At 46.1% G+C, this 14,259-nt stretch overlaps 1 protein-coding gene across 2 annotated transcripts in view; it reads right to left on the minus strand.

The window, feature by feature from the left end:
* Positions 1 to 14,259, minus strand: part of CSMD2 (CUB and Sushi multiple domains 2) — a 693,739-nt gene that overhangs the window by 176,856 nt on the left and 502,624 nt on the right. For both annotated transcript variants that reach the window (XM_086378081.1, XM_086378078.1), the window contains exon 25: positions 12,462 to 12,588. In XM_086378081.1, coding sequence (XP_086234207.1) covers positions 12,462 to 12,588 — 127 coding nt within the window. The remainder of the gene's footprint in view (positions 1 to 12,461; positions 12,589 to 14,259) is intronic.

A 14,259-nucleotide genomic window follows, 5' to 3' on the forward strand; every position in this document is an offset into this window, starting at 1 on the left:
GGGTCATGGTGGAGAGATCTGACAGAATGTGGTCCACTGGAGAAGGGAATGGCAAACCACTTCAGTATTGTTGCCTTGAGAACCCCATGAACAGTATGAGAAGGCAAAATGATAGGATACTGAAAGAGGAACTCTCCAGGTCAGTAGGTGCCCAATATGCTACTGGAGATCAGTGGAGAAATAACTCCAGAAAGAATGAAGGGATGGAGCCAAAGCAAAAACAATACCCAGCTGTGGATGTGACTGGTGATAGAAGCAAGGTCCAATGCTGTAAAGAGTAATACTGCATAGGAACATGGAATGTCAGGTCCATGAATCAAGGCAAATTGGAAGTGGTCAAACAGGAGATGGCAAGAGTGAACATCGACATTCTAGGAATCAGCGAACTAAAATGGACTGGAATGGGTGAATTTAACTCAGATGACCATTGTATCTACTACTGCAGGCAGGAATCCCTCAGAAGAAATGGAGTAGCCATCATGGTGAACAAAAGAGTTCAAAATGCAGTAGTTGGATGCAATCTCAAAAATGACAGAATGATCTCTGTTCATTTCCAAGGCAAACCGTTCAATATCACAGTAATCCAGTTCTATGCCTCAACCAGTAATGCTGAAGAAGCTGAAGTTGAATGGTTCTATGAAGACCTACAAGACCTTTTAGAACTAACACCCAAAAAAGATGTCCTTTTCATTATAGGGGACTGGAATGCAAAAGTAGGAAGTCAAGAAACACCTGGAGTAACAGGCAAATTTGGCCTTGGAATACGGAATGAAGCAGGGCAAAGACTAATAGAGTTTTGCCAAGAAAATGCACTGGTCATAACAAACACCCTCTTCCAACAACAGAAGAGAAGACTCTACACATGGACATCACCAGATGGTCAACACTGAAATCAGACTGATTATATTCTTTGCAGCCAAAGATGGAGAAGCTCTATGCTGTCAACAAAAACAAGACCAGGATCTGACTGTGGCTCAGATCATGAACTCCTTATTGCCAAATTCAGACTGAAACTGAAGAAAGTAGGGAAAACCACTAGACCATTCAGGTATGACCTAAATCAAATCCCTTATGATAATACAGTGGAAGTGAGAAATAGATTTAAGGGCCTAGATCTTATAGATAGAGTGCCTGATGAACTATGGAATGAGGTTTGTGACATTGTACAAGAGACAGGGATCAAGACCATCCCCATGGAAAAGAAATGCAAAAAAGCAAAATGGCTGTCTGGGGAGGCCTTACAAATAGCTGTGAAAAGAAGGGAAGTGAAAAGCAAAGGAGAAAAGGAAAGATATAAGCACCTGAATGCAGAGTTCCAAAGAATAGCAAGAAAAGATAAGAAAGCCTTTCTCAGCAATCAATGCAAAGGAAAAGAGGAAAACAACAGAATGGGAAAGACTAGAGATCTCTTCAAGAAAATTAGAGATATCAAGGGAACATTTCATACAAAGATGGGCTCAATAAAGGATAGAAATAGTATGGATCTAACAGAAGCAGAAGATATTAAGATGAGGTGGCAAGAATACACAGAAGAACTGTACAAAACAGATCTTCACGACCCAGATAATCACAATGGTGTGATCACTGACCTAGAGCCAGACATCCTGGAATGTGAAGTCAAGTGGGCCTTGGAAAGCATCACTACGAACAAAGCTAGTGGAGGTGATGGAATTCCAGTGGAGCTATTTCAAATCCTGAAAGATGATGCTGTGAAAGTGCTGCACTCAATATGCCAGCAAATTTGGAAAACTCAGCAGTGGCCACAGGACTGGAAAAGGTCAGTTTTCATTCCAATCCCAAAGAAAGGCAATGCCAAAGAATGCTCAAACTACCGCACAATTGCACTCATCTCACACGCTAGTAAAGTAATGCTCAAAATTCTCCAAGCCAGGCTTCAGCAATACGTGAACCATGAAATTCCAGATGTTCAAGCTGGTTTTAGAAAAGGCAGAGGAACCAGAGACCAAATTGCCAACATCCGCTGGATCATCGAAAAAGCAAGAGAGTTCCAGAAAAACATCTATTTCTGCTTTATTGACTATGCCAAAGCCTTTGACTGTGTGGATCACAATAAACTGTGGAAAATTCTGAAAGAGATGGGAATACCAGACCACCTGACCTGCCTCTTGAGAAATCTGTATGCAGGTCAGAAAGCAACAGTTAGAATTGGACATGGAACAACAGACTGGTTCCAAATAGGAAAAGGAGTACATCAAGGCTGTATATTGTCACCCTGCTTATTTAACTTATATGCAGAGTACATCATGAGAAACGCTGGACTGGAAGAAACACAAGCTGGAATCAAGATTGCTGGGAGAAATATCAATAACCTCGGATATGCAGATGACACCACCCTTATGGCAGAAAGTGAAGAGGAACTCAAAAGTCTCTTGATGAAGGTGAAAGAGGAGAGTGAAAAAGTTGGCTTAAAGCTCAACATTCAGAAAATGAAGATCATGGCATCCGGTCCCATCACTTCATGGCAAATAGATGGGGAAACAGTGGAAACAGTGTCAGACTTTATTTTTCTGGGCTCCAAAATCAGTGCAGATGGTGACTGCAGCCATGAAATTAAAAGACGCTTACTCCTTGGAAGGAAAGTTATGATCAACCTAGACAGCATATTGAAAAGCAGAGACATTACTTTGCCAACAAAGGTCCGTCTAGTCAAGGCTATGGTTTTTCCAGTGGTCATGTATGGATGTGAGAGTTGGACTGTGAAGAAAGCTGAGCGCTGAAGAATTGATGCTTTTGAACTGTGGTGTTGGAGAAGACTCTTGAGAGTCCCTTGGACTGCAAGGAGATCCAACTAATCCATTCTGAAGGAGATCAGCCCTGGGATTTCTTTGGAAGGAATGATGCTAAGGCTGAAACTCCAGTACTTTGGCCACCTCATGCGAAGAGTTGACTCATTGGAAAAGACTCTGATGCTGGGAGGGATTGGGGGCAGTAGGAGAAGGGGACGACAGAGAATGAAATGGCTGGATAGCATCACTGACTCGATGGACGTGAGTCTGAGTGAACTCCGGGGGTTGGTGATAGACAGGGAGGCCTGGCGTGCTGTGATTCATGGGGTTGCAAAGAGTCGGACATGACTGAGCGACTGAACTGAACTGAACTTTGGCGGTCTGCTGCCTTGTCTTTACAAGTCTTTCAACAACTAGGGTGGGCAATTTTCTGTCGCTCTTGGTCATATTATATCCTGGCTGAATCAGTGATTCTTCAAAGGCTTTGGCCTTTGATGCTACAGAGAAGAAACTTCGAGAGGGCTGGAATAGTTTTGACTGTTTGTTGTAAATGGCTGCTTTATCGAATGAGGGCTGATTGCATACCTGTGTGGCTGTGTTTTGTCAAATGCTTGTAGCTATTTTTTTTTTTTAAATGGAACTGTTTCATTTTTCATCAAGTTGTATCTTACTCATTTTGCCTGGAACTCAGTGAGTCCTTTTGATTCACCAAGGATAAGAGGAGTTTGCTCTCGTGCTGTGTTTTATTGCACCTTTTTGTTAACAGATCCATTTGTTGATTATTCTTCATCTATGCTGCCTGGACTGGTGCTTTGTCTTCCACATTCAGCAACTTCTCTTTCATTACTTCCCCACCTTCACCCATTTTCTCTGCAGTTTCAGAGAGATTCTCCAGCTTGTCTCCTATTTCAATGCCTCTATTTCTTATAAGACAAATACTGTGATTACAAATTTTAATTTTTATTGTGTATTTAGTTTCTTTTCATTCTTCACTTGTCTTTTGTCACTGTCTTTGCAGCTCAGGAGCTTTCCTCCTCCATTTTGCCATTCATTTTCTGCTACTTCTCGTCCCTATTTCTGATGCTTAAACAAGAATATCATCTAGGACTTTCCTGGTGGCTCAGTGGTAAAGAATCCACCTGCCAATTCAGAAGATGTGGGTTCAATCCCTGATCGGGGAAGATCCCACATGCCGTGGAGCAACTAAGCCCACACACTAGAACAACTGAGCCTGTGCTTTAGAGCCTGGGAGCCACGACTGCCGAGCCCATGTGCCTAGAGCCTGTGCTCTGCAATAAGAGAGGCCACTGCAATGAGAAGCCCATGGACCAAAACTAGAAGGAAGCCCCTGCTTGCTACAATTACAGAAAAGTGCACACAGCAAGGGAGACTCAGCACAGCACCCCCCTCAGCCCTGCCCCCCCACCCCTGCCAAATAGAGCATTATCTATATACCCATTTAAAATTTCTTCTGCCTCCTACGGTAAAATCTTTTCAGTGGAAGATGGTTCTCTTTTTAAAAGAATGGTATGTTTTAAATGGCATCACAAGTTTTTAATTTAATTTAATTTTTGCTTATTTGTTTATTTTTTGAAAGGGAGAGATTTATACTGGTCCAACGTGGCACACCAACAAGGTTTGCATTTCTTTGGTTGAACTGTTTATTCTCTTCCTAAGAGATGCTGGAATTCATTTCTGGGCTTGTAAACTGGCAGTTAAATTGATGTATTCTGGCCAATTCAACTATTCAGTGAAGCTCAGCTGGATTATCATCTTTGGATAATTTGAAGTAGTTTGTGTTTCTTTTTCCAGAGGTAACCTATAAGAAGCTAAATTGCCAGAGAGCACCACCATTCTGAAAGCTGCATTTATACCTACCAGGTTACCTACATCCTTTCCTTCAAACACTTTGGAGCTCCTTTTGATTATTCCGTGGTTTGCTGAAACCGTAAATCTGACACAGCAATACCCCATTGTGTCTGTGCTTATCTGTTCAGTTCCTTCAGGAGGTCAGTTCTTGCAGTGTGAGTACATGGACCTTCTCTGTTTAAGGTCTGACTTACTGTCACCGCATGAAAATAAACCTTCTGGAAGCTGCTAAACCTGCAGCCACGATTCCGGGCAAAAGCTGTGAACAGAAGCTTGACTTCTCATGCCTCCGCCTCCTCAGGGCCAGCTGCCCGCTTGTTGGGTAAAGGGAAGCCATGCTGACCACAGTGGGGGATTGCTGCTCTCTGATTGATACGAAACTGCAGCGGGGGCATCTGGGCTTCAGGCACAGCCAGATGTTTCGTCTAGTCCGGCATCCTCCCAGGAAGACAAGCTCCACTGGGCAGCAGTAATGGGTAATCAAAACCATGGCCCCCTCTCTCAATAATCCTACTGCTTCATAACCAACAGCCAAGAACAGACTTTCCAGGTTGCCCTGGCATTAATCATTAAGAAGCCCATCCATAGTTAAAAATCAACAAACTAGGACTATTAGCCAAATATGAACTTTATAACTAAATGGGCATTAAGAGCAGAAATCAGAGCTTCCAGGAACAAGGAGTTCCTCCATCCTCCAAGTGCCCCAGATCTCTTTATGGAAAGCATACCAGCAAAGGACTGTGTCTTATCCCTGCGTGCCTTCCCTTCTTAGAGCCAGCCACACAGACCTCTCAGCTTCAACCTATACTCAGTTCTTCTGAGTGTAACCAGGACCCCTCGGATAGTTACACTCGATTCCTCCTTGGTTCTCCAGCTAATGCATCCTCCACATTGCTGCCACTGAACCTCCTGAAGTGGAGAGACTATCATGACCATCAGACGATGAGCTCTTTCAGAAGCAGCAGTGCACACCCACCCCTTCCTCTCTTTTACACGCCTGGAAGCACTTTACCTCCACGCTGCATGGTGAACTACTACTGTTCTGTAATGTGTGGCTAGAACAGCACCTCCTCCCTGTAACACCTTGGCCCAAGCTGCCACCTGGAATTATGGACTGACCTTGTAAAGGCTTTCTATTGTGTTTGTACCTTCTCCCTACTTTAGCACTTATTTCATTATACAAGAATCTAAGTAGGCACTATAGGTAGGCTTACATGTATTCCATTTCCAAACCTCTCATCTGTCTTTACTATTAAAACTGTAAAAGCAAAATGAAATAGATTTTTCACTTGCCCTGAGCAGGCATGGGACGTTCAGAGTAACGGAATGTAGGACGGCGCCTGTAGGTGGCGCAGAGGTAAAGAATCCACCTGCCGATGCAGGGGACGCCGCAGAGGAGGGTTTGACTCCTGGGTGGGGAAAATCCCCTGGGGTAGGGCAACCCACTCCAGTATTCTTGCCTGGAGAATTCCATGGACAAAGGAACCTCGTGGGCTACATACAGTCCAGGGGGTCGCGGAGTCAGACACGACTGAGCACGCATGCGCACGCACGCACGCACACAGAAGAAAGGTCGCTCCCTTTCCTCTTCCCTCTTCTTTTAGACTAGAATGCAGACACAGTTGCATCATCGATGGACATGAACCTGAGCAAACTGGGAGACAGTGAAGGACAGGGAAGCCTGGCATGCTGTAGTCCATGGGGTCGCAAAGAGTCGGATACGACTGAACGACTGAACAACAGCAGACACAATGGCTGGAGCCGCAGCGGCTGACTAGGTCACCATGAGAATGATCGCCTACGGATGCAAGGGCAAGAAGAAAAGCAATGGCGTCCTGAGCAACTGCAGTAGGGCTGTATGGGACCATCAGATGCTTTTTCCAGGAGAAAAGTGAACCCCCATCTGCTGAAGCCAGCTTTAGTCAGTTTTTCTATTTCCATTCTTAACAGAGAAATTTTCTATCTGTAAGATCGAGACCTTCAAGGGAAAAGACTGTTTCTTATTTATATTTATACCCTCAGCACCTGGCAGGATGCCCAGCACTGAGTAAATGTTCCAAGTTTCTAAATGAACTGAATGTTGTTACCGTCTTCAAAATATTCCAGTGGCTCCTCATTATACTGAGAAAGCCATTCAGAGTTCTCGTCTTGGCATTCAGGGTCCTGCAGAGAGCCCTCTTTACCCGCACAACTTTATCTCCCCACATCCATCCACATCAGTCGAGTGCCCTTTCCTCCTTTGTGGACATCCCCTATACTTTCCCCTAGGTTCACGCCTTCACTCCCCTTCCCCTCCATTGGAATGTTTGCCTCTCCGTGTCCAGGCAAGCTCTGCTTGTCTTTCTTTTCTCCGTTACTGAACTTGACTTGCAGTTAACTACAGCACCTGCCTTGTCTTGGAGGCACCTGCTTATTTGCCTGATTTCCCACTAGAATGTGAACCCCCGGCAGACAAGGATTGGCTGTTGTCTGGTCCTTGTGTTTCCCACTGCATGGCACACAGCCTGTGGCACAGAGAAGGTACTTAATGTCCTGGTGTGCTAAATGAACTAATCCAGGGTCAGAATGGTAGACCAGGGCCAGACAGAATGGGCTTGAAACCTATATCACTGGGTTACTGTGAGACATTCGTCACTCCTGGGCCTCAGTGATCCCATCTATAAAACAGTGGCAATCATAACTGATCCAGAACCTGGTGTGCTGTAGAGACTGGAGACACATTAGGTAGAGGGGAGGATCAGGAGTAAAAAGGCTTTGCCTTCCTATCCAGTTGTCATCTGAGCTGGTCCACTGATTATAAAAAGGAAAACTGGAACCCAACATTGCAATCTGAGAAGAGGTCCCACACACGTGGGCTGAAATTTCCACCTTCTAGGCACTGATGACACACTCAGGGGTGACATGAAGGTCGCAGCTCATAGGTCTGTTCTCCTGCTGTTAGCTGCCAGGCCTGGACAGAGCGCATCAGCCAGCCTATCCCGTTCTTGGCTCTCAGGGAGAAACACTTTGCCAAATGCCTCCCCCATCCTGTGTTCAAGGGCCGGGTATGACCACCACCAGCCCACTCTTGTGCACATCCAGGAAGGGCCCACTTTCCTGCTTGGGTCAGCCTGACCATGAATCCCTGCAGCCACCTACAGGGTGTAGTTCCTCCTGGGCACTCCCAGAAAGGGACTCTCTTCACCCAGCTTGCTGGGGTAAGGCGACCACAGATTCCTCCAGTCACTTCCAGCGCTTGGTCGAGGCAGGGGCAGGGTGAGGAGAGGCACCTCCAGGCCTCTGTCTGAGCCCCAGGGACAGTCTCATGGGCTGGCTGCATCCCCTCCCAGCTGGCACACCCAAGGGAAAACCTGCATGACACCTACCCCCACCAACAGCACAGCACCTGCCATCTGCGACTCTCAGCGGTGACCTACCACCTGTTGTGCTCTGGGATGCCACCTGGGTCAAAAGAACAACCCCCTACCAGCCCACGGAGGGGGATTCTCCACATTTGGGAGTTTCAGCCCAGGCACAATTCTAAGTGTTCAGACACATTAGCTCACTTCATTCCCAGAGGAGCCTTAGGTGGTAGGTGCTATTTTAATTGCCAAGTTACAGATAAGAGAACTGAAGCACAGGGTGCCTACCTGAAGACCTTCACAAGCTACAGCGCGAGTAGAGAGCGGTAGGTAGTGCGGTGGCCGAGTCTGGCTTTCCGCTGCAACTTGATACCGAATGCAAGACAACTGGGAGGACAACTGGGACATAAAAATAATCAGCTCTTCCAAGGAACGCAGCTGAATGATCAGCCCAGATGGCCCAACTGCAGAATGCAGCTGATGTAGGAAAAACAGGAGCCGTTGTAAAACAAAACATAAATAATGTTCTCAGAGAGATGCAAGATGACAATACACTGATAAAAACAAAAGTGGGCTGTCAAGAGCAATCTGAAAACAGAAAGTGCAGTTTTCTTGAAATAAAGATGGAAACAAAAACAAGATTTCCAAAATAAAGAGGCAGGAATAACAGAATAAATACTGTTGAAAACAGAATTAATGGAAACACAAGATCACTGGCAGAATGAAAATGGGATATAGATCTATCAAATCGCTAGAGGAGAAACAGAGCCAATTAAATCAAATCAGCTAACAACAGGAAGAGTTACAAATAAAAAGAAAACAATTAAAAAAAGCATTGCATATTTTATTTGAAAGAAAGCATAATGCATAGGATGTAAGAGAAATGTATAAAATCCTTTCTTTTAAAGGATTTCTTTCTTTTCCCTTTCTTCAAATATACACAGAACACAATTAAGAAAAAAATCCAAAAGTAACAAGGGCACAATGTAGTAAAAGTGGAATTGATTTACAAAACCATACAAAATGTGTTACTTCATAACTTTGAAACATTCTTAAATACTCAGGTTAAAAAGAAACCTAAACTAAAATTATAGACTAGACACAAACCCAGATGAATAGTCTATATGGAAAAAAAAAACTTCCTCAAAGAAAAATACACAAAGAACTTGAAGCAGCAAAAACAAGTAAGTACCATTTTGTCCATCACACAGGCAAACACTGTCAGGATCGACAGCAGCAAGTGACGCAGAGCGGGGAAGCAGGCTTCCGGAAGACGTGTGCATTACTGTAATAGCTGGAGGGAAATGTGAGGTCATGCATAAACATTTGCCTTTGAGAATCTACCCTAAGGAACTAATTGGACAACTGTCCAAAGATTCATGTGTAAGGGTGTTTACTGGAGTGAAAACGTGAAAATATCCACTTTATCAATAGGAAAGTAGTTAAATAAATCATGGTTGTACAGACAATAGAATTCCCTGTAACCATCAACCAGGATGGGGTCGATCTATATATACTGACATAATAAGATGATGATATGTGGGTAAATGGTAAAACAAAAAGCAAGCTACTGAGCCACTTGAAGAGGTGATCTTGTTTTAGCAAGCACAATTATTGCCTTTGCTCCCTGTACACAAAATACCTAAAAGAGGAAGTCAAACAAGTGGATCTCAATGGCTCTCTTATGAAGGGCGTACAGAGAACGGAGTAAGATGATGGGGACTTTTGATTTCTACTCTATAAACTTCTTTATAATTTTTAAAAATGAGTATTTTGGGACTTCCCTGGCTGTCCAGTGCTTAAGACTTTGCCTTCCAATGCAGGGGGTTCAGGTTCAATCCCAGGGTGTTGAGCTAAGACCCCACAAGCCTCATGGCCAGAAAACCAAGACATAAAACAGAAATAATGTAATAAACTCAATAAAGACTTTACAGAGTGGCCCAGATAAAAAAAATCTTAAAAAATAAAGTATCTCTTTTTTATATATAAAAATTTGGCAAAACTAATACAATATTGTAAAGTTTAAAAATAAAATGAAATTAAAAAAATTCTATACAGATATTTTCACTTAAAAAATAATAATGAAGCCTTGGGACTTCCCTGGTGGTCCAGTGGTTAAGAATTCACCTTCCAGTGCAGGGGACAGCATTCAATCCCTGGTCGAACTAAGATTCCACACACCGCAACTAAGCCCGTGCACCACAGCTACTGAGCCTGCACACTCCAAAGCCCATGCACCAAAACCAAGAGACATCCACATGCCACAATGAACACCCAGCACAGCTCCCCTAAAAGATAATAAGGAAGTCTTCCTCTGAATATGGCACAAACACCAAAGGGGCTGTTTGTGACCATCTAAAGGTGGTCTGGCTGTGAATTCCCTTAACTTGGCTGCTGGTGGTTCCAGGGAGGGGTGGCGGGGTGTGGGGGTCAGGGAAGGAGAGAGGAGGCGAGGGACTGAGACCAGGTGTGGGGACAGGTGTGGTGGATGCTGCAGACGCCTGGCTGGGATGGAAGGCTGGGCAGAGGGACCGCAGGAGGAAGGGAAAAGGGGACCGTTGCTCCGTCCCCATCTTTCAGCTGCTCTCAGTGCAGCTGGGAAGCCCTTCTCTTCTCTTCTCCTTTGAGGCTGTGAAGCACCAAGGAGCCTTTCCAATGGGGACTGAGGTCATGTTCATCCTTTCCCGGCCATTCCCCACCTTGGTGTCCTCACACACCCCCTCAGCAGGCCCCCTCTGAGTTCCTGCTGTCTTTGGAGAGATTATTTCCTGTTTATCTGGATTCTGTCTTTTGGAGAGCTAGGAGAGGATCCTCTGGTCTTCCCCTCAGCCCAGCTCACGCCGGCCATTCCTTTGAGTGACAACAGTTCTCACGTCTGCCCAGAAAGCCCATCACTGATTTCTGGCGCTCTCTTTGCCAGACACTCCGTGATCTCTCTGCTCTCCTTCCAGCCTCCTCCTAAACCTTAATACCTGGGAACTAACGCTGCATGTCCTGGGGATGCTGAGGTTATGGTATCATGGAGGAGATGCAAGCCCCAGTACTTAAGAAGTATCAGGATGTCTACAATTACCTTCGTGTGATTCAGCAAAAGCAAAAATGAGGATGGAAAGGAAAGAAAAAAGAGCAAATGTGGTGGAATATTCACAGCAGCTGAATCCAGGTGACAGGTATGGAGGTGCTCAGCATACTGTTCTTTCGACTTTTCTATTTTACATATTGTATGCTACACAACAAAAAGTGAGGAAACAGAAGAACCTGTTTCCATATTTCTTGAGGAGAGTGAGACTGGCTGGTGCAACTCCTTAATGAAGGTCCCCTGAACTTGTCCCTTCTTCTCCCCCATTGCCACTGGTGGGGTTCAGGCCTCCTCGCCCCAGTGACACTCTGGAGAGAGCCAGCCTCCTCCTCACTGGGCTCCCAGCCCCCATCTGCCCCCTCTTCCACAAGCTGCCAGAATGGGACCACGGATCACAGCACCCACGGACCTCCACACGTGGCCACGTGCAGCCCGCTCCACCAGCTTCATCCCCCTCTGCAGCCCACCCCTCCACCCAAGTCCTGGGTGATGCTCTGGCCATGTGGACCCGTGCCCAGCTCCTTGAGTCCACCCACCGTCCAGTCACCTCTTCTGCCTAGTAGGCCCTTCTGTCCTGCCAACCTTCCTCCTTGGCCATGGGACCACCTCCTCTCCACCCAACACGACTTACTCCAGTGTCACCATTTCCAGGACGGGACCATTTCCAGACTCTGGCCTCCCGTCCTGCTGTTCAATCCCCTGCCCCCTCCTTCCACCACCTTTCACCATGTACACACGCATCTCCTCTTTGGACTCCAATACGCAAATCCTACTAGGCATGGATGTGGAAAGGATGCTATATTTGAGGGAATACGTACAAAGTGCTGCACAGCATGCTGGGCTTCTGTAACTATTCCCTCCACAGTCCTAGAGCACAAGCATTTTTGTCGCCATTTTACAGATGTGAAAACTCAGATTGAGAAAGGGAAGCGATGTGGGGTGATACTGGAGTAGTGGGCAGACTCTTACTACCATCATAGAACCATGGCTAAATATTTACTATGTTCCAAGCACTGTGCTGAGTACATGGCCTACAATGGCTAATGTAGGTTTTCTATCCCAGAAGCCAGTATTATAGCCCATATACCCCAGAAGGAAAGGAGGAGAGACTTACCCAACGTCCTGCAAACGGTAAAGGGCAGAGCTGGGATTCAAGCCTGTGCCCTCAGCTACTGTGTGGTTGCAGTGTCACCACGGCCAGTGCCTCGTGTGAACTTGGATTGCAGCCCTGTGATGCTCAGGCTGGCCTTTTCAGGTTTCCCATGGGCTCTGGCCTGAGTCTGGGGTCATAGCGATGACTGTTGATCACCAGGGCCTTCAGGTGAGGTGGGCAGGGCCAGCCACTGGCTGGTGGACTGGTAAGGATGCTGGTGGTGAATCCCCTGAACAGCTGGCAGTGGTCAGTTTGCCGGCTCTGACACTTACCCAATGGTGCAGCCGGCATCAGCCTCGATGGTCCAGACGCAGTTGAGGTTGTGCTCGTAGGGAGCTGGATACCCAGGGGACAGCACCTGCCCCGACACCTCTCCTCTCACTGTCCCTCCACACTCGGCTGAAAGAAATCCCAGAAGGGTGAGTTTCAGGGGGCGACCTGCGTGCACAGGGGCACCCCCCTGGCTCCTCCTGCCTGTGTGCAGGGTCCCTCTTGTTCATCCCAGCTGGCTGAGCACAGCATAGAGGAAGGCCCTGGATGAGACTTGTATCTGGGATCTACAAAAGCCCCTACAAGTCAACAATGAAGAGACAAACTGCTTGGTTAAAAAATGGGCAAAGCCTTTGAACAGACATTTCTGCACAGAAAGTATACAAATGGCCTCTGAGCACATGAGAAGGTGTGTAACATCACAGTCATTGGGGAAATGCAAATCAAAACCACAATGAGGCCCCACCTCACAGTCTCTAGGAGGCTGTAACCAAAAAGACAGACTAACTAATGTGTAGGTGAGGATATGGAGACACTGGAACCCTCGGCTTCCAGCTTCCAGCTGGTGGGAGCACAAAACATTACGGCTGCTTTGGAAAACAGTTTCCTGTATACCTGCTCAAAATGTTAAACATAGCTACCCAGGGGAAAGTGAAAGTGTTAGTTGCTCAGGCATGTCTGACTCTTTGTGACCCCATGGACTGTAGCCCGCCAGGCTCTTCTGCCCATGGAATTCTCCAGCAAGAATATTGGAGTGGGTTGCCATTTCCTTCCACAGGGTATCTTCCCGACTCAGGGATTGAACCTGGGTCTCCTGCAGTACAGGCAGATTCTTTACAATCTGAGCCACCAGGAAAGCCCCAAAGCTACCTAATGACCCCAGCGGTTCTGCTGTTGCATATACACCCAAGAGAAGTGAAAATGTAAGTTCAAAGGAGAATTTGTACACAAATGACCATAGGATCATCATTCATAAAATCCACCCCCTCCCAAAAGGGAAAAAACCCAAATGTCCATCAACTGATGAATGGATTAACAAATAAGGTATATCCATAAAACAGAATATTATGTGTTCATAAAAAATAAAGAGGTACTGCCACACAATACATCATGGATGAACGGAATGTTGAAAATATTAGCTAAGTTAAAGAAGGCAGGCACAAAAGGCCACATACTGTGTGTTTCTATTTATATAAAATATCTGGAACAGAAAAATTTACGGAGACAGAGAGTACATTTGTGGTTGCCAAGGCCTGAAGAAGAGCAGGCAGCAGGGAGGGATTGTTAATGGGTTAGGGTTTCTTCTGGGGAGACAAGATATTCAGGAATTAGATTGTGGTGATGGCTGTACAACCCCATGAATATACTAAAAGGCAACTAAATGGGCCAACTCTATGGTATGTGAAGTCTATCTCATTAAAGTTATTTAAAAAAGGTCCCTGGGGGTTGGCCTGATGGCCCACTCTATGAGCAAACTCCTTGACGCTTCCTGGAGGATGTGTAGGAACTCAGTCCTGGTCATTGACAAGAACTGGTCATTGACAAGACATTGCATTCTTCCTCCCAGAGAACTTGTGGTCTAGAGGAGGAGATGGCCGCAGTGTATGCCTAGGGCACTGACCGAGCCATGTTCATGGCAAGTGGTAGCACAGAGGTGGAGGTGACCAGTTTCCTCGTGTGCAGGGTCGGGAGAGGTGGGGTGGGTGGGAAGAGTGGAATGGAGAGGCCCAGGAAGAGGACACTGCTGACAGGGAAGAGCACTGCAAACCTCCTGGGGCTGTGAGACAGCACGGCAGCTTG

The sequence above is a fragment of the Bos grunniens genome, chromosome 3, assembly GCF_055505025.1.
Source record: "Bos grunniens cultivar Pamir isolate PY7600 chromosome 3, Bosgru_T2T1.0, whole genome shotgun sequence".
Classification (NCBI taxonomy): domain Eukaryota; kingdom Metazoa; phylum Chordata; class Mammalia; order Artiodactyla; family Bovidae; genus Bos; species Bos grunniens.